The following is a 20,781-nucleotide window of genomic DNA, read 5'->3' on the forward strand; positions in this document are numbered from 1 at the left end:
AAATATAAAACCATTAATAGAGAAATCATTAACAATGTGCTTCTTGTTTGTACAGAAAGCATGTGGTAGGGAGACTCTGTGAAAGCGAAGAGGGTAGTCAATGTGGAGAAAACGTCAGCCTTCTTGCAAATCTCAGTCTGAACAAGAAAACTACAGGAGCTAAACCATGGGGATGCAGTGCATGTGGAAGAGCCTTCACACATCATTCATTGCTGAAAATGCACATTAGATGTCACACTGAACATAAAACACGTGAGTATCAAAAATATGGAGAGAAGCCATATAAATGTAAGGAATGTGGGAAAGCCTTCACTTATCTCACTTTACTTCAAACACATGAAAGAACTCATACTGGAGAGAAACCCTATGAATGTAAACAATGCAGTAAAGCATTCACTTCTTCCAGTCAACTTAAAAAACATGAAAGAAATCACACTGGAGAGAAACCCTTTGTATGTAAAAAATGCAGTAAAGCATTCACTTCTTCTGGTATTCTTTCAAGACATGGAAGAACTCATACAGGAGAGAAACCCTACGAATGTAAGCAGTGCGGTAAAGCATTCACTTCTTCCAGTTATCTTCGAATCCATGAAAGAATTCACACTGGAGAGAAGCCCTTTAAATGTAAAATATGTGGCAAAGCCTTCATTTCTGCCTGTCCTCTCTCGATACATGAAAGAACTCACATGGGAGGGAAACCCTACAAATGTGAAAAATGTGGTAAAGCATTCACTTCTTCCAGTTATCTTCAAATTCATGGAAGAATTCATACTGGAGTGAAACTCTATGAATGTAAAAAATGCAGTAAAGCATACACTTCTTCCAGTTATCTTAAAATACATGAGAGAACCCACACTGGAGAGAAACCCTTTAAGTGTAACATATGTGGTAAAGCCTTCATTTCTACCAATTGTCTCTCAGTACATGCAAGAAGTCACACTGGAGAGAAACCCTATGAATGTGAAAAATGTGGTAAAGCATTCACTTCCTCCAGTTACCTTCAAATACATGGAAGGATTCATACCGGAGAGAGACCCTATGAATGTAAAAAGTGCCGTAAAGCGTTCACTTCTTCCGGTCATCTTAAAAAACATGAAAGAATTCACACTGGAGAGAAACCCTTTGAATGTAAAAAATGCAGTAAAGCATTCACTTTTTCCGGTCTTCTTTCAAAACATGAAAGAACTCATACAGGAGAGAAACCCTATGAATGTAAAAAATGTGGTAAAGCATTCACTTCTTCCTGTTCTCTTCGAGTTCACGAAAGAACCCACACTGGAGAGAAACCTTATGAATGTAAAAAATGCAGTAAAGCATTCAGTGTTTCCTGTTGTCTTCGAGAGCATGAAAGAACTCACACTGGAGAGAAACCTTATGAATGTAAAAACTGCCCTAAAGCATTCAGTTCTTCCAGTTCTCTTCGAGTACATGAAAGAACTCACACTGGAGAAAAACCCTATGAATGTAAAATATGCAGTAAAGTCTTCACTGCTTCCAGTTCTCTTCGAGTCCATGAAAGAAGTCACAGTGGAGAGAAAGCCTCATGAATGTCAGGAAAGTGAGACAGGCTTTACTTCTCATGCAACCTTTTGAGGCTATGCACAAATGCACACTAGAGGAGAAACCAGGTAGATATAAACAATTTGGGAAACACTTTTGTTATCTCAGTTCTTCTTGAAGGCATGAAAGGACTCACTTGATAAAAACATCTTGAATGTGAACAGCATGAGAAAGCCTTCAGTTGGCCTACATCCTTCTCTGTGAAACTCCCACCAGCAAGAAATGTAAATGTAAGTCATATGAGAAAGCTTCATGGAAATAAACTTTCAACATGAAGAGTTGTTATAAAAGTAGTAAACATATTGTATTTATCAAGCCTGTTTCTTAAAGTGCAGCATTGGACTGTGGATTTGTATTAATTACTTCAGAAATGAATATTGAGGTGAGATGATTATGCTAGTCAGCCTTCATAAATGGTAAATAAGATTCATAGGTAGTGCTTTTCCCTTAAATCAGTTAATAATTTTGTATTTTTAGTTTTTTTATAATGTTTTAATTGTTCTGTGTTACGGGGGTATTGAAAAAATGACAGTTTGTATGTGGTGATTTTCTTACTGGCCTTGTGTTTACAGCTCCTGGATATGCCTAATTCATTGTCTATATTGTACATTTTATTTTAACTTTTTATTAAGATTATTACAACCTTGTTAAATTTCAGTTGTAAAGTGTTGTCAGTCATGCCGTACGTGCACCACTTCACCCTTTGTGCCCTCCCCCCAAACCCCCTTTCCCCTGGTAAGCACCAATCAGTTCTCTTTGTCTGTATGTTTAACTTCCACCTATGAGTGGAGTCATACAGAGATTGTCCTTCTCTATCTGGCTTATTTCACTTAACATAATTCCCTCAAGATCCATGCATGTTGTTGTGAATGGGATGATTTTATCCTTTTTTTATGGCTGAGTAGTATTCCATTGTATATATACACCCTATCTTCTCTATCCAGTCATCTGTTGATGGGCACTTAGGTTGCTTCCACGTCTTGGCTGTTGTGAATAACGCTGCAATGATCATTGGGGTGCCTGGGACTTTTGGAATTGGTGATTTCAAATTCTTGGATAGATACCCAGTAGTGGGATGGCTGGGACATATGGTAGTTCTATTTTTAATTTTTTGAGAAACTTCCATACTGTTTTCCCTAGTGGCTGCACCAGTTTGCATTCCCACCAGCAATGTATGAGGGTTCCTTTTTCTCCAGAACCTCTCCAACATTTGTCACTTTTTGTTTTGTTTATTCTTGCCATTCTAACAGGTGTAAGGTGATATCTTAGTGTAGTTTTGATTTGCATTTCCCTCATGATAGTGATGATGAGCATCTTTTCATGTGTCTATTGGCCATCCGTATATCTGCTTTGGAGAAATGTCTGTTCATGTCCCCTGCCCATTTTTGGATCGGGTTGTTTGATTTTTTGTTGTTGAGTTGTGTGAGTTCTTTATAGGAAATGACTTGCAAATACTTCTTCCCAGTTAGTGGGTTGTTTTTTGTTTCAATCCTGTTTTCCTAGCCTTGAAGAAGCTCTTTAGTCTGATGCAGTCCCATTTGTTCATTCTTTCTGTTGTTTCCCTTCTCTGAGAAGAAATGGTGTCCGAAAAGATCCTTTTAATACTGATGTCAAAGAGTGTACTGCCTACATTTTCTTCTAGACGCCTTATGGTTTCAGGTCTCAGCCTTAGGTCTTTGATCCATTTTGATTTTATTTTTGTGAATGGTGAAAACGCATGGTCAATTTTCATTCTTTTATATGTGGCTGTCCAGTTTTCCAGCACCATTTGTTGAAGAGAATTTCTTTTCTCCATTGTAGGCCCTCAGGTCCTTTCTCAAAGAGTAGCTGTCCATAGATGGGTGGTTTTATTTCTGGGCTTTCAATTCTGTTCAATTGATCTGTGCAAAATACAGAGCGACAGATGTGTGTGAATGGTTTCTGTTCTGATGTGTAAAGATGTCTGAGTGATCGCTCTCATCTTCAGAAGAAAAATACTAAACACTCTTAAAGGGAACACCTCTTCTTCGATCCATGAGAGATTTGAGTTTACATGGCAACAATGCCCCCTAAATGAGAGAAGGTGAATACAGATAATTCCCATGTACCAGGAGGCGGAGTGACTGGAGCAAGCAGCTTTCTAGGAATACATCAACATAACAAGAGATGAATTGCTAGACACACAGTATGGATTATCTTTTTTTTTTTTTTTTTTTTTAAAGATTTTATTTTTTCCTTTTTCTCCCCAAAGCCCCCCGGTACATAGTTGTGTATTCTTCGTTGTGGGTTCCTCTAGTTGTGGCATGTGGGACGCTGCCTCAGCGTGGTCTGACGAGCAGTGCCATGTCCGCGCCCAGGATTCGAACCGACGAAACACTGGGCCGCCTGCAGCGGAGCGCGCGAACTTAACCACTCGGCCACGGGGCCAGCCCCACAGTATGGATTATCTTGAGAGTTAAAAACTCTAGGGAGGGGCCAGTCTTAGGGGCCCCCCACATTCATGAATGTTTCCTTCAGCAGCCCAATGTGGTCTTCATAGTGAAGATCAGAAAAAATTGCCTCCTGCTTCATCCAGGAAATGAGGAAAAACATTTTGATATACATGAAAAGCATATTGCTGTCTGTAAAGTAGACCATCCGTCAGATAAAACTAATGTACCCACGTCTTAACTCAGTGTATAAAGTTCAAATAGACACCTGCAGTCACCTCAGGTTCCTCTCTGCCAAAAGCAGAGGAAATATAAGTGCTCAGATCCTGTTGTAAAGTTCACGGTCCAGGGATTCTTTACCACCAAACATTGCAGGTTTCATCATCACATGAGAGGACAATTTCCCTTTGAAATCCCTGACACCATATCGGTAGGGCCCCAGGATACAAACACTGGATGAAAACAGAGCTGCAAGACACAGATTCTACTTAAGAATGAGTTTCTAGGGAAACCCAACAGACCAGGGAGATAAGTGCAAGGACACTGCAGACCATGAAGCCCCTGACCCCTCCAGCTGCAGCCACCACGAAACATAGTCTGACTTGTATTTAAGAAATCATGAAACCTCACACTAAAGGCCTGTTTATCTCAGATCTTATCGTGAAAATTCAAAAACGTGGAAATTAAGTAACATTCTTGGACAAACCATTGAGTCAAAGACAAAATCGAAGGGGAATTTAATATAAGTGTTGCTGAAGCAAGATAAATGAAATTTTCAAAATATCTTGAGACAAACAAATGTGAAAATACAATTTAAGAAAACTTGTAGGATGAGGCATAGGGAGTAGTAAAGGGAAGTTAGTAGTGAAAAACACCTGTATGAAGAAAAAGATAGCAAGTTAACAACGTACATTTATACCTTAAGGAACAAGAAGGTAAAACCAAAATTAGCTAAAGGTAGGGAATAAGAAGTATTAAAGCCCAAACAGTTTCAATTAAAAAAAATAAAAATAACAAACCCTAGCAATGAAGAGAGAAGATTCAGGTACATAAAATCAGAAATGAAGGAGGACATATTACAATGGCGCCTCAAGAATAAGAAGGATAAAAAAGGACTATTATGTACGTTTGTATGGAAACAGATAACTTAGAAACAATGGATAAATTCCTAGAAACATGTAAACTACCTCGAAATAGTTAATCATTGCCAATCCCAATGCCACTACCAAACACCACCACGTTCAGAGAATTCGCACCAATCCTTGTTAAACTCTTCCAAAACTGGAAGTGGGGAAAATACTTCGAAACTCATTTTAGAGGCCAGCATCTCCCTGATTATCAAAGCCAGGCAGACACTAGAATATAGGAAAAGTACAAGCCACTAGCTCTGTGTCAACTCAGCTCCACCACAGTGCCCAGATACTGGTTCAAACATTCCACTGGATGCATCTCTGCGGGGATTTCTTTCAAGAGATTACATTTCAATGGGTGGAGTTTGAGTGAATCGGCCCCCATGGGGATGCGCCTCATCCAATCAATTCTAATTCCTAATAGAGCACAGACTGCCCTTCTGAGAACAGGGAGGAATTCTGTAAGTAAGCTGCATTTGTACTGGAACTACAGTTCTCCTGGGTTCCCAGCTTACTCATCTAGACTACAGATTTTTGATTTAACGAAGTCTTTATGTTCGCATGAGTCACTTTTTTTTTTTTTTAAGATTGGCACCTGAGCTAACAACTGTTGCCAATCTCTTTTCTTTCTTTTTTTTTTTCTTTCTGCTTTTTCTCCCCAAATCCCCCCAGTACATAGTTGTAGATTTTAGTTGTGGGTCCCTCTAGTTATGACACGTGGGATGCCGCCTCAACGTGGCCTGATGAGTGGTGCCATGTCCATGCCCAGGATCTGAACCAGTGAAACCCTGGGCCTCTGTACAGAGTGCGTGAACTTAACCACTTGGTCATGGGGCCAGCCCCACGTATTTGCATGAGTCACTTTCTTAAAACAAGAAAAGAACAAGTGATATATATGTATAAACAGACACACACTTACTTGTTCACATCATATTGGTTCTGTTTCCCTGGTGAGCTCTGACTAACACTGTATTTTACTTTTAACACTTTATAAGTTGAATGCATGGTTCATTTTAAAAGGGAAAACATTTTTTTAATGTAATTCTCTAAACGTCAGTTTTTATGAAGTATTCAATACAGTTTTGCAAACCATAAAAAATAAATTTTCTGTCCTGTTCCCATATACAATGACAAGTGATATTGGAGCTGCTTCCATCCTATTTCACACTGGTGAGTACTGAGAGGAATGGGCTTCACTCTAATGTATTAGGGTGGCATAACTGTGAGAGGAGCTCTGCTGACCTACTCCCCAGTAAGACTGGTGAAAATTACTTTAATAAACATTTAAAGGCACTGGAAATGGTCCTGAAAGCAAAGATGAAATGAACATTTATTCAGGAAAATCTTTGAAGTTTTGAAAGAAACATGAGAGTCTGTGGTGTTGAGACAAAGAGCACTGCCTTCCTATCTCCTCCAGCTCACATTGGTGGAGACTCTGCTCCAGACCCCTGCAGTCTAGAAGACATGGCCCCCCGTCAACTCAGCCCCCACTCACAGGGCTATCTTGCTGAGAGGGTAAATAAGTGCTGGGGAAGTGTGCTTGAAAAGTAGGGACACCATTGTTTCAGTCCCTACACATGGAACTGAGCTGATGCCCTTGGAGTGGTGAGCTGGCAATACTTGTGTGCTGATTGCTCTTCTTCCATCTCATGAGGTGAGTGTGACATAAGTCATTTGTGAGGGACCAGTAGACACAATTGAGAGCACCTCTGGCTGCTGTCTCTTTACTGCACTGAGCCCTCTGTTCCTAAAATGGGATTGTCACTCAGAGAGAGGCTTCCCATTGTCCTCAAAGGAGCTCCAGGGTCCTGTCATAGAGTTGTTTCCTGAACACGCAGGTGAGGTGAGCCACAGAACACAACGTTCTCAATCACGTTCCAAACAGTTGATGTGGTTGGCCCAAGATCATGAGAAGTTCAAGGCAAAGGACACTATCAAGAAAGTGAGGAAAGGCAATTAGCAGTAGACTGGTATCATTGTTCAAGACACAATTTTGAGTCTAGGCCAACGATTTTCTCAAAAAAGAAAAAACCCCAGGGAATTAAACTGCTGAGAGGAGGCTTCCAAGGCTCAGAACAATACCACCTAGTGACTTCAGAAAATATTTCTGTAAAGAAGCCAGAATTTTATTGAATTTATTGATTGAGCAGATTATGCCCCAGGACATTGGTGAAAACAGTAGAACAAGCAGCCAGTAATTATTGAAGTTTACCCACTGGCTGTGGTTCATGAAAGAGAAAGATGGCCCTCCCAATATCACTGTCCCAGGAGAGCAGGCTTTCTCAAAGCCATGTCCCATTCTAGGAGCTGTATCAGAGATTCCACCCTGTATGAGTGACATAGACTGAAATCCAGCTAGTCAGAAACAAATAAATAAGTCAATTATAGTAAAAACTCCCAGAAGGAGAGGGATCAGTACCTGGAGTTACTACCATATATTACTTAGAATGTCTGATTTGCAACACAATTAAAGTAAATGCACAGATACAGGAAATTAGAAACCAGACGCCGTGAGAAAACAGCCGTTGAAAAAATGATCCAATTCAGACAAGGAAGCCCCAGTAAAATTAACAGCTGGTGTCTCAGCAGAAAAAGTGAGGTCAGAAGGCAAAGGCATAGCATATTCAAAGTGCCCAAAGAACAAACCTGTCAACCAAGAATCCTATAATCAGCAAAACTACCTTGGAAAGGGGCTGGCCCTGTGGCTGAGTGGTTGAGGTCACACACTCTGCTTTGGTGGCCCGGGGTTTCACTGGTTCAGCTCCTGGGTGCCGACATGGCACTGCTCATCAAGCCATGCTGAGGCAGTGTCCCACAACTAGAAAGACCCCCAATTAAAACACAACTATGTACTGGGGGGCTTTGAGGAGAAGAAAAAAACATTAAAAAAATAAAACTACCTGGTAAAAAAGGAAATTGAAATAAAGACATTTCCAGATAAACAAAACTGAGAATGTATTGATAGCCAACTGCCATGCAAGAATGAGTGAAGGAGGTCTTTAGGCTGAAAGCAAGTGATGCCGGGTGGCAATTCCTATCAATATAGAGAAACTAAGACACCAGTGTAAGGAAGGATGTAAGTCTGAAAAGAATCTGCCAATTTTCTCCATTCTTAATTGATATCAAAGGAATTGTATAAGATACTATGTATGTGAAGTGCTGTTGGGAGTATAATACGCAGAAATGTAATATATGCATAATGTTTACCATTAAATGCAGAAAAGACTGGATGCAAAGCTGTATTGAGCTAACAAGGTTACTACAGATGGTAAGGGATATATTATTGGGTTCTATTATTAATAGATGTAATCTGCATAACAATACCACAAAATGGGAAAAGGTCATAGAGCTATATATGAGTAACATTTCCATGAATCAGTGGAATCAAGGTTGTTTAAATGTGAAGCTCATTCTTGTAAATTAAGTAGATGTTAAATAGTGGTACCCCCAAAAAACTTCAAAAATACAGTGAAAAACATTTACAAATTAAAATGCTACTTTAGGAAATATTCACTTAATGGAATAGAAAAGCTATAAAGGAGGAGTAGAGAAACTAAAACAACGTGAGAATTGTAGAAAACTAAAAGTAAAATGGTGGATGTAATTGTAACCATGTCAACAGTACTACATGTGAATGGATTACATTATCCTACAGGAGGAAGAGATTCTCACCTCAGATTTAACAAACTGTCATCTAAACATGTGCTATGTGTCAGAAACACACTTTAGATTGAAAGATACCAATAGATTGAATATAGAAGTTTGGGAAAGATACATCTGTAACCAGCCCCGACAAGACAGCTGGAGAGCTAATAAAAATATCTGCCAAATGGACCTGAAAACAGAAAATGTCACTAGAGGTATTGAGGAACATGATGTCATGCTGAAAGGGCTGCATCTCAAACACAACAGAGAACACAATTTATAGCTATCAGTGCCTATACTGGCAAGGAGAGATCTCGAATCCATAACCTAACCTTTCACCTAAACAGACTCTAAAACATGAGGTACCAAACCCATAGCAAGGAGAAAATGAGAGAAGAAAGATGGAGCTGAAATCAATGAAATGAGGAATAGAATAACCACAGAGAAAATCACTGATACCAAAAGTGGGTTCTGCCAAAAGCTTGGGCAAATTGACAAATGCGGGAGGAGGCGCTGGTGGGAAGCGGCGGGGCGGGCCCGGCCTCCCGCGGGCTCCCCGGGGTCTGCGGGCCCCCCCGGGGTCTGCGGCCCCGAGTCCCCGGCGGAACCTCTCTGCCCTCAGGCCCCTCCGGCCTCAGCGTGGGGGCGGGGCCGGCAGCCGGGCCCCGGGCGCCCTGTGGTCCCTGCGCGCGGCGACTTGGGCCGGAGCGTCTCTGGGCCGCTGTGCGGCCGCAGCCCCGCGTGTCCCAGACGGTGCGGGGCCCGCAGGACAGTCGGGCCTCGGTCTCCGGGGTCCGTGCGCGGAGGGGCTGCGGTCTGTGGGGTCCCCAGGGCCTCATTTCTCCTCGGAGGGGACCCGTTTTCTCCTGAGTTTTCCAAATGTTTGGGGAGCACCGTCTCAATCTACAGTCACAGGCTGCCTCTTCCTGGGACTGACAGTAAATCCGTACATTTTCAGATGCCTCCCAGCACTCCCAAAGCCACTTCCCCTCTTTCCTTCACAGGATCCTCATCAACACTTTGTCCTCCATGGCGCGTTTCAAACAGACTCAATATTTTAAATGTTTATCATTATCTCCCAGAGCCCTGGAGGGCTCTATTTTCAAGATCATATTTGTCTGTGGATATTTTACATGAGAGGAAAGCAGAGAATAAGCACTAGGAACTACACTGCAGGAAATCCTGGTGCCTCTCCCGGGGATCATCCGGGCCCAGACATCCTATGGCAAGTCCTTTGGGTGGGGGTTCCCCTTGGAAACATGTGCTGGGTGATCTGTCCCATTGGTATTGTCACACACCCCAAGGTTTGTGAACGAGAAAACATTATTCACTGATTTAAGTGTTCGTTTTTCAAGAAGGGTAAATATATCTAGTCAGTAGAGCTTGAAAGACAGTATAAAGGAGTTCCAGACAGGCAACAAAGAGGTGAATTTCAGAAAAAATATAATGTTGCTTTATTATATTCCATTTGTTAAGAATACTTGTTTCACTCTCCCTTCCCTTGAGTTTCTCTCGTTAGTTTCTGAGGTGCGTTCCTTACTTTTGGATGCTTCCAAAGGAGATTCCAGGGCTGAGACATGCAAACCGCAAGTGTTCAAGTGTGATTTCTTGTCATGGAAATAATGTCACCACCGGCCCAGGAACAGAGTTGTCATGCCAAATCGTGCGTCTTTGGTATAAGGGCTATTTTGAGCTGATGATTATCAAAAAGCAGCAGACACAGGCAAAGCTCTGAAAAGCTAGTAGAAGTTACCCCTTTGTAAGGGAAGTTTACATTCTAAGAGAAACGTCCCTTTGTAAGGGTGCCTCCCTCTGTGTGCCAGGAAGGGCAGGATGACTCTGCATCTCTAGAAACTCTGTATCCATGGAGAAGGCAATGAGTTAAATCTGCATGACAACTTGACCCTTGTTCAGTGTGCTTTTCCTGCTAACCTCCCGTCACTAACTCCATCTTAAGAGCAGGATGTTAAAGCTCTTTGTCACAGGAGGCGGCCAGCCAGGAGCCTGTGCGGGAGAGAAAGTTTTGATCTGCCAGTCAGACCTCACCCTGCCGGGTCTTTGCATCCCAGCTGGCTCTCCCTGCTCCCTTAAGCCTCAGCCCACGCTTTGGATGAGGGAGACCGAGTTGACAGCCTGTCCTCCTGTCTCCTGGTCAATAGATGGTACAGTCAACTGTTTCTTCTTTCAAAGCCTGGTGTGCCATGGTCTCAGCTTCTGTGCGCATCAGGTGGCGAGCCCTCGCTCAGTAACAGTAGTAATTCACATTTTTTCTTAAAGGAATAGACATTTGTGCTTTTCTAGTTGAAGTGGTAGAAATACCATATAATATTCTCCCTTATTTTCTGTGGAAGGACTGCGTTTAAGTGATTTTGCTGGATTATTCCAACACTGGGTTTGTGTGATTTAAAATAACACTGAGGTTCCAGAGCATCTCCAGTGGGGAGCAGAGGCCCCCAGTCCAAGACCCAAGCTAAGGCCCCTTGGGCCTGCAGAGGGAAGGCCTTGAAGGCCCAGTTGTTTTTCCTTCCGGGGGCCTCCCCCTGCAGGTTTCCTACTGCTCACACCCCCATGGAAGGAGCCTTTCTCCTGAGACGAGCTGCAGAGCCCTGGAAAGCTGGCAGTGCACATGCTCATGGGGTGGGCAGTGACACCCTTTCTGAGGTGGTGGTTGTGGTTCCTTAGGCCCAGATATTTTAGACATCGTTTGAGTTTTGCATCAACACTTAGGTGCACTGAGAGTGTACTCTGTGGAGGGTGAAAAAGGCTGTGAAGATCAGGTGTTCCGTCCTGTGGACAAAGGGTTCATGAATTTGGAGTTCATGTGGGTCAGAAGCTTAAACTGAACCCAGCGGAGAGTTTCCTCACATGTGAGAGTGGGACCTGGTGGAGGCAGTGCCTCCATGCTCAGAGGAGAGGGAGCGTGTGTGGGGCTCCCAGAGTGCATTCCTGTGACCGCTCAGGGGTCCCCACTCTCCTTCTCCAGGGCCTGACCCTCTCCAGGGGATCTGTCTCAACTGGCAGAGTGTACACCTCAAGTCTGGGAATATGGTCACTTTCTGAGTGTAGGTTTCCTTCTGGGCTGCAGGCCAGCAGGCTGCGTCTATGAGCTGGTTGGAATATTCCCGTTTCTGTCCTTGGATTCCTTTATCAGTTGAAGATTGCAGTCCTCTGATTCTAGTTTCCAGTTGCGCTTGGGGTTTGAAAATGTAATTTCAGAGGTGTTATGTTAGCAAGACAAGAAAATTGTGGAAATCAACAGTTTTTTTCCATTTAGACAAGAGAACGTCAAGATGTGAGATGGGTGTATTTCAATTCTCAGCTGCATTTTCCATGTTTAGGTCAGTTTTGTGTGTCCTTGTCCCTAGAGAACTGTGACATTTAAAAGGCTGTACTATTCCTGAGGCAAATGAATTGCATTCATTTTCTTATTGTTTGTGTGTGTGTGAAAGTGGAAGATTTTCCCTGAGCTACCGTCTCTGCCCATCTTCCTCCATTTTATGTGGGATGCTGCCACAGCATGGCTTGATGAGCAGTGGTAGGTCCACACCTGCAATCCAAACATGCGAACCCCAGGGCACTGAAGCAGAGCAAAGTGAACTTAACCATTATGCCACTGGGCCAGCCCTGAATTCTGTTTCAATAGATGTAGGGAAAAGGCAGTTGAATTTCTATTTTCATTGATCTGAGGAATCAGGTCCAAGCTTGTGTAAATCTTTGGAATTCCTAGTTTACTCAGGGCTTCATTGCAGATCCCTAAGGTATTATAATATGCTACTCCTTCCTAAAAATATTCTCGGGGTAAATATAGTGGAGGCACAAAGCAAAGTGCCCCTTGTCTTTTTTGGTAGAAAGAGATTGGTAAATTTTTATGGTTTACAGTTTTATGTCCATTGGTGTTTAAAGGATTAAATCTTGGAATGGTTTCCTATGTAGAAATGTTAAAACTAAAAGTCATTTAAAAATGGTGGTCAAACGTGGGAAAATATGACGTATATAAATCTCTCCTTATGTTATTTTATGTTTTTGAGGAAGATGTGCCCTGGGCTAAGATTGTGCTCATCTTCCTCTATTTTATATGTGGGATGCCTGCCTCAGCCTGGCGTGGTAAAAGGTGCGTAGGTCCTCGACCAGGATCCAAACTGGTCAAGCCCAGGCCTCTGAAGCAGAGCACGTGGACTTAACCACTGTAGCACTGGGCCAGCCTGTGTCTCCCCTCATTTTAAATAAATAGTGCGTGGGAAGGTTTAAAAAATTCGTAAGAGAGGAAACACTTAAGGAGACTCCCTGCCTGCAGTTCTGCCCCACTCCTCTGCTCAGACACCAGCCTCCCTACATGACCAGTTTTGATCACTGCTTCACCATGCTGTTAGTGTTTCTTTATATAAAAACAAGCCAGGGCGAATGCCTATTTTTGTCCCTCAAGTTTGTTCTTGTGATGAATGGGAGGGTTTGGTACTGATGATGTTTGATGACTGAACACTTATGCCTCACCCTCCCTTTCCCCTGAGCCTTCTTCCCTGGACAGGCTGATGAGAAAGCCTGGAGGCTCCTGCACTGTGGGCTGCTTGCTGGGCAGCTCCTCCTGGGTGCTGTGCTGCCCTGTGTTGCACTGTTGACCCCACCAAACCTGGGTTCTAACTGCAGAGGACTCCAGGTTGGCAGTTTGGGAAATTCTTGTCCTCTGAGTGCAGGAGTCTGGGAATCAGGCCCTCCTTAATGTGATGTTCTGTCAGTGTCTTGGGTGGCCTCTGTGTGTGTGTTGAGAGTGAAGGTGAGACTGAGGCTGGAGTTGCCTTGACATTAGGGGGAGTGTGCAGTTATGAGGATGATTGTACCCTGTCACTGAGCTGAGCCCATCCGATGGTCACTCCTTCAAGAGCAATTATTTCAGAGAGAAAAAAGGGACAGGAAAATGCAGGCAGTAGGAAGCAAGATTCCAGAGGGCTCCCCAGAGCCCCTAAGTCACTCTGCCGCTGCAACAGAGGGTCTATTGTAACAAAGACCCTGACCCTCTGGGTTATAGTGACAACACCCCAGTCTGACTTTGTCAGAGCAAAGGGATTGGTTCAAACCAACTTAAGCCCAGGCACTTGAACTCTATAAAGCAACCAGTTGTCTTGCCCCTTTGTGGGAAAAGAACTCTGGAAACCTCTTGACTCAGAGATCCCCAAAATAGAAGTCAGATTCACACTCGTCTGTACACTAATAGGTCTACAATAGCCGGACGCTCGTCATCCACCTTGGGGTTCTGCCACTACTGATAGTGACCATGGCGCTTCTCAGAGGATCCAGTGCTGTGCTCCCCAACAAGGCATTCGATGTAAGTTTCCCCTCCCCTTTGGTCTCAGGCTCCTAGAGCACAGACTGGCTTCCTGAGATCAGTTGAAGTCATGGCACAACTAGAAGGATCTACGACTAGAATATACAACCATGTATTGGGGGCTTTTGGCAGACGAAGAATAACAAAAGCAGATTGGCAACAGATGTTAGCTCAGGGCCCATCTTGAAAAAAGAATAAGTTGAAGTCAGTTGAATGAGAGCTGTCTTGTTTCAGTAAAAAAGGGGTGAATTGTCATGAGTCTGTCTTCATCATGTTCTAAAAAGAGAGAGGTTTTAAGTTTACGGAAAAATTGATTAGAATTTACAGTTCCCACATAACCCTTGTCTCTGCATCCACACAGGTGGCACTCTTTTACATTTGGTATTACTTGTGTACACTTATTACAATTTCCAAGCCCATATGGACGCATTACAGTGCACGGTGCACATTAGCATTGACTCTGTGTGTTACACACTGTGTGGGTTTTGGCTAATGTCTAATGACGTGTCCCCATCATCTCTGTGTCGTAGAGGGTAGTTTCACTTCCCTGAAACTCCCCTGTTCTCCACCTATGGACTCATCCCTTCCTCCAATTTTCATGGCTTCTTCCTTGTGCCTGAGCTCTCAGTTCATAGTAATTCCAGCCCCGTCAAAGCATACAGCATGACAAAGGTAGAACTGAGTCCATGATCAATATTTCACAAGTTAAAAGCAGTGTTTCACCAGAAGAATATTTCCTTTCAGCCAGCTGCGTCTGATTACCTGTAATGGCCTGGCATAGTTTAGGACAGGGTGGGCAGCTGAGCTTGGTCAAAGTGTGATTTTCACTGGACTCCTAAACTCTCAGTTTGCTCATGGGAGCAGACCAAAAAGCTTCCAGTTGTTCACTGTGTTTTTATTCACTGAAACATCCCATAGATTTCACCCTCTGCCTCATGGAGTGCCGTAACCGGTGGGTAATATGGAAGATGATGAAAGAACTTTTCTTACGAGGGATCATTGGTCCACAAATGATAATATTTATTTCATTTGTATAGCATTTCTGTCATTTCCCAACCCGTTCTGGAACTTGTTATTAGAGAGAAACAGGATGTAATGTCATCACAGTAAAACTGTGTAAATATTTCCATGTGTTCATAATATTGTTAAATTGATGAGCATGTGTACAGAAAAAAAGCGAGTTTGTGATGATCACAACATAGAATAAATGTTTGGAGATAACAGAATCCCATGTTACCTTCCTAGAATTGGAGTATAGATCCCCAGTGCTATCAGCCTTATGCATCCTGCCCTATACACATTTGTGGTGTTTCAGGACTCAGTGGCCATTGAGGACGTGGCTGTGAACTTCACCCCAGAGGAGTGGGCTTTACTGGATCCTTCACAGAAGAGACTCTACAGAGATGTGATGTGGGAAACCTTCAGGCACCTGGCCTCAGTAGATAAGAGTGAGGACATTCCTTCACTGCATCAATGAGAGAACAAGTGCTGCTTGCCCATGAAGAGTGTTCTAAGGCCCAGGCCTGATGGTGAGGTGGTTAAGTTCGCACTTTCCGCTTTGGTGGCCTGGGGTTCGCCAGTTCGGATCCCGGGTGTGAACATGCCACTGCTTGGCAAGTCATGCTGAGGTAGGCATCCCACTTACAAAGTAGAGGGAGATGGGCTCAGATGTCACCTGAGGGCCAGTCTTCCTCAGCAAAAAGAGGAAGATTGATGGCAGATGTTAGCTGAGGGCTAATCTTCCTCACAAAATACAAAAAGAATGTTGTGAGATGTAGAAGGTGGAAAGAGCAGGTCACTAAATACAGTAGACATGGCCATAGATTATCAAATACTTAGAATCTACAACTTTTTCTATAATTTCTAATATTTGGAATAAACTTTCTGTGTCTGCATTTCAGTAATAACATGGGAAGATCATGATGTTAAAGATCAGTGCAAAGACCAGCAGACAAAACTACAGTGAGTGACACAGTAGAAATCTCTGTGTCATGTACGATTCCTTGTACGTTAAGAAATTTTTTTTTACAAAGAGAAAACAACGCTTGCTTCAAATTTAGGTATTCTTAGGAAATTTTCACCAAGTATACTTTCTGAAATGTGATGTAGAGGTTCACTTTTTGCAAAATAGTTCACTTAGAAATAGTATTAGTGAACCCTGTGAATGAATATCACTGTTTGGATAATAGCAAGGGTGAAGTCCTCTTGCAGAAAATTCAGTATATTTCATTTCAGAGAATTCACAGAAGGAAGAAAACATGAACATTCCCTATAAATCATAATAAACGTAAAATCCTTAATAGAGAAATGACTAACAATGTGCTTCTCATTTGTACAGAAGGCATGTGGTAGGGAGACTCTGGGAAAGTGAAGAGGGTAGTCAGTGTGGAGGAAACGTCAGCCTTCTTCCAAATCTCAGAATGACCAAGAAAACTACAGAAGCTAAACCATGGGGATGCAGTGCATGTGGAAGAGCCTTCACGCATCATTCATTGCTGAAAACGCACATTACACGTCACACTGAACATAAAACATATGACTATCAAAAATATGGAGAGAAGCCACATAAATGTAAGGAATGTGGGAAAGCCTTCACTTACCTCACTTTACTTCAAACACATGCAAGAACTCATACTGGAGAGAAACCCTATGAATGTAAAAAATGTGGTAACACGTTTGCTTCTTCCAGTTCTCTTCAAATACATGGAAGAATTCATACTGGAGAGAAACCCTATGAATGTAAGAAATGCGGTAAAGCGTTCACTTCCTCCACTTATCTTCAAATCCACGTAAGAACTCACGCTGGAGAGAAGCCCTTTAAATGTAAAATCTGTGGTAAAGCCTTCATTTCTACCATTTGTCTCTCAACACTCAGAAGAACTCACACTGGAGGGAAACCTTACAAATGTAAAAAGTGCAGTAAATCATTCACTTATTCCAGTTTTGCTCAAAGACATGGAAGAATTCATACTGGAGAGAAACCCTACAAATGTAAGAAATGCGATAAAACATTCACTTCTTCCAGTTCTCTTTGAATACCTGAAGGAACTCACACTGGAGAGAAGCCCTTTAAATGTAAAATATCTGGTAAAGCCTTCATTTCTACCAATTGTCTCTCAACACATGAAAGAACTGACACTGGAGGGAAACACTACAAATGTGAAAAATGCCCTAAAGCATTCACTTCTTCCAGTTATCTTCAAATACATGAAAGAATTCATACTGGAGAGAAACCCTACAAATGTGAAAAATGCAGTAAAGCATTCACTTGTTCCAGTTATCTTCGAGTCCATGAAAGAAGTCACAGTGGAGAGAAACCCTACGAATGTGAACAATGTGGTAAAGCGTTCACTGCTACCAGTCATCTTTCAATACATAAAAGAACTCATACTGAAGGGAAACCCTATGAATGTAAGAAATGTGGTAAAGCATTCAGTTCTTCCAGTTCTTTTCAAATACGTGGAAGAATTCATATTGGAGAGAAGCCCTTTGAATGTAAAAGATGTGGTAAAGCCTTTGGTTATACTGCTTCTCTTTCAAAACATGAAAGAAATCACACAGGAGCAAAGCTCTATGAATGTAAAAAATGCAGTAAAGCATTCACTTCTTCCAGTTCTCTTCAAATACATGAAAGAACTCACACTGGAGAGAAGCCCTCTGAATGTAAAATATGCAATAAAGTCTTCACTGCTTCCAGTTCTCTTCGGGTCCATGAAAGAAGTCACAGTGGAGAGGAAGCCTCATGAATGTCAGGAACGTGAGACAGGCTTTACTTCTCATACAAGCTTTTGAGGATATGCACAAATGCACAGGAGAGGATAAACCATGTAGACATAAACAATTTGGAAAGACTTTTGTCATCCCAGTTCTTCCTGAAGGCATGAAAGGACTCACTTGATAAAAACGTCTTGAATGTAAACAGCATGAGAAAGACTTCAGTTGGCCTACATCCTTCTATGTGAAACTCCCACCAAAAAGAAATGTAAATGTAAGTCATGTGAGAAAGCTTCATGGAAATTAATTTGTATATAAGGTTGTGGAAAACGTTCAACATGAAAGAGTTGTTATAAAATAAATAGATTGTATCTATCAAGCCTTTCTTAAAGTGCCACATTGGCTGTGGATTTCTATTAATTACTTCAGAAATGAATATTGAGGTGAGATGATTCTGCTAGTCATCCTTCATAAATAGTAAATAAGATTCATAGGTCGTGCTTTTCCGTTACGTCAGTTAATAATATTTTATCTTTAGTTTTTTAAATAATGTTTTAATTGTTCTGTGTTAGGGGGCTATTGAAAAGTGGCGGTTTGTATTTGTCGTGATTTTCTTACTGGCCTTGTATTACAGTTCCTGCACGTGCCTCATCCATTGTACATATTGTACATGTTTCAGAGAAAGCTCCTTTTTGGGGGTGGTGGGTGGAGGAGCCTGTTTTTATGTTCTGCACTATTAAACAGTTGGAAAAGAATTTATGTGTGGCAAGTTTATCCAAGAATGTACTTCCTGTGAATTCTTGTTTTCCTATTTGGGCCTTTGCAGTTTCTCCTTCCTTCTGACTGGTATTGGGTGAATAGACTTTGAATTAAGTAGAGGCCTGTGGCAGGGCAACAAAATCTAGAGCTGGACACATCACCCCTGTAGTGCATCATGTCAGTGAGGGTAATCTGAAGAGCTAGATCGTTAACAATCCGTCCCATTGCTGGCTCCTTGTTGGAATTCCCCAATGGCCTCACTTGCATGAGATCTGGAAGGCAGAAGCACACAAGGCCTTAGGCAGATTTTCGAGCCATCACACAGGGTGGGAGACAGTTCCATAGGAGCTTCAAGGACACCACCTTCCATCCCTTTTTCTGGATTCTTTGCCCTTCTTGTCAAGAGTATCTTGAAAACCAGCAAGAACTAGTTGATTTCCATTTTGGTAGAGATGCATTTTCCACCAGTTTCACATCAAAGATCCATTCGAGTTAGGGTCTTTCTGTAAGGCCTCTTGTGTCCACCAGGAAGCCAATTCAGACCTTTGTGGTGGGAGTGTTGTCTGATTCCCCTTTTCTGTAGGTGATAATTGAATATGGTCTGATGTGTATAGGAAACAGCTTTGCTGTTGATAGTGCTAGTGAGCACATTTTCCTGCTTGACCGTGGCATCTCCAATGCGATGTAAAAAGAAGCACCTGCGAGTTTGTTTCTTTGCTTCTGGTGCAGCTGCTGCCTTCACCCAGTTCTTCCGTGTGAGAACAGTCACCTTTCTCACATTGGGAAGACTGTGTATTTCCTGTTACTTGTAGTTTGAATGCATTCCGTCGATGTGTTCTCAGTAACCCTTGAGTGTACGTCAATAAGACTATGTCCGTCTGTTTGGGAAATGAGCACTTCTGTAGTTGTTTCATTGATGTATTTTATGAACTGTTCCAGTCCATCCTATGTTAATAAATATTAGTGTGGATTTCATTGTTACAGACTATTAATATCCATTTTTGATCATGGATCTTCAGATATACTTTACAGTGTTCTTCATTTAATCATTGTATGGTTTAAGTCAATTTTATCCTGTGGAGACCAATTCAGTGATTTCTTCTCCAGGCAAACTATTTCTTATTCTTTGACAGTCACAGTTATCGTCATGAAAATAATTCCTCATTCATTTTTAAGCCAAAAGTTAACCATCAGGGCTTTTTTCAGTGCCCTCTTCCACTGACCTGCAGGATTGCGCCTGCAGTCAGAGAGGAGTGTCAGGAATTCTAGTAAGAATGACCACAGACCTAAAGGACCTTGAGGTGTAGCGGTAACAGTGCTCAAAGGACTTCTTACAAGATTCTGGCCTGTGTTTGTGGGTTGGACTGCTATTCAAGGAGGCACGTTATTTTCTGTCTTCAGTGATGTGAGGAGGTAAACTTAATTCTATCTTTTGTAAACTTTTTGCTTTGTGAACCGAATCATTGTTTTCTCGAAGGCAAAAACAATAGAGTGAAGGAAAGTTAAATTTTAAGAAGTTGCAGTCAGTCATTTTAGTAAGAACAAGGAAAAGAGTCATTTTTAGGATTTGGGCTTTTATCCTTTATCTTTTTTACCTCTGTGGTCACAAAATACTGTTAGTTTCATCTTGGAAACTGTACTTTTAATGAACAAGCTGTCGGACACTTTTCTCTTCAGCAGGGTAAGACTTGGCCTTGCAGTGGATGCAGCCAGCTCCTGGTCCTCTGGAACAGCTTTGCCTTTCCTACTTACAGTCAAAACACCGATGTATTTCCTATGGTGTATTGGACACTGTTTACTATGAAGTGCCTCATTTAAATAGATAAATTCTCTTCTTGGTATCCTACATAGCATTTTCAATATGTCCTTTAGACTCAGCTGAGGCCTTTGAGTTTAGGGATATTGTGAGACAATGCAAACCCAGCCGGGTAAATAGGTCCACTGTGCCACTCTGAAGCCTTTCCTTCTCTGAGACTGTGCTCTTGCTGGTACCGTTTCAGCGTCCCTCACAAGCCATGCAGTGTGGAGCCCAGGTAGCTGATCACAGGTTTCCTTTCCATATGCTTAGATGTGCAGCACATGATGTGGAAACTTGGGGAGAAGCAGTAACAGCTTCAAGGTTTAAAACAGCAAGGGGAATGGAATGTTTTCCCTTTTTTTAGTGTAACCTTATGAATTGGAGGGGTTTCATTCCAATGGACACCACGGGATTGTTCTTTTGAGGTGATGGGTTGTTTTTCATCTT

At 42.2% G+C, this 20,781-nt stretch overlaps 1 protein-coding gene across 2 annotated transcripts in view; it reads left to right on the forward strand.

Annotated features, from left to right (window-relative positions):
* The window catches only part of LOC106839963 (zinc finger protein 709-like), a 31,859-nt gene extending 12,364 nt beyond the window's left edge, over positions 1-19,495 (forward strand). The window contains exons 4-5 of one of the 2 annotated variants that reach the window (XR_011496176.1): positions 56-15,691; positions 16,402-19,495. Coding sequence is in view for 1 of the 2 variants with exons in the window: in XM_070492109.1 (XP_070348210.1) it covers positions 56-1,547 (1,492 nt within the window). In the remaining variant the exon portion in view is untranslated. Of the gene's footprint in view, positions 1-55 lie in introns of both variants that reach the window. The other variant, XM_070492109.1, reaches the window with a different exon arrangement.
* Positions 19,496-20,781: the final 1,286 nt, after the last annotated feature.

This window comes from Equus asinus, chromosome 20 (assembly GCF_041296235.1).
Source record: "Equus asinus isolate D_3611 breed Donkey chromosome 20, EquAss-T2T_v2, whole genome shotgun sequence".
Classification (NCBI taxonomy): domain Eukaryota; kingdom Metazoa; phylum Chordata; class Mammalia; order Perissodactyla; family Equidae; genus Equus; species Equus asinus.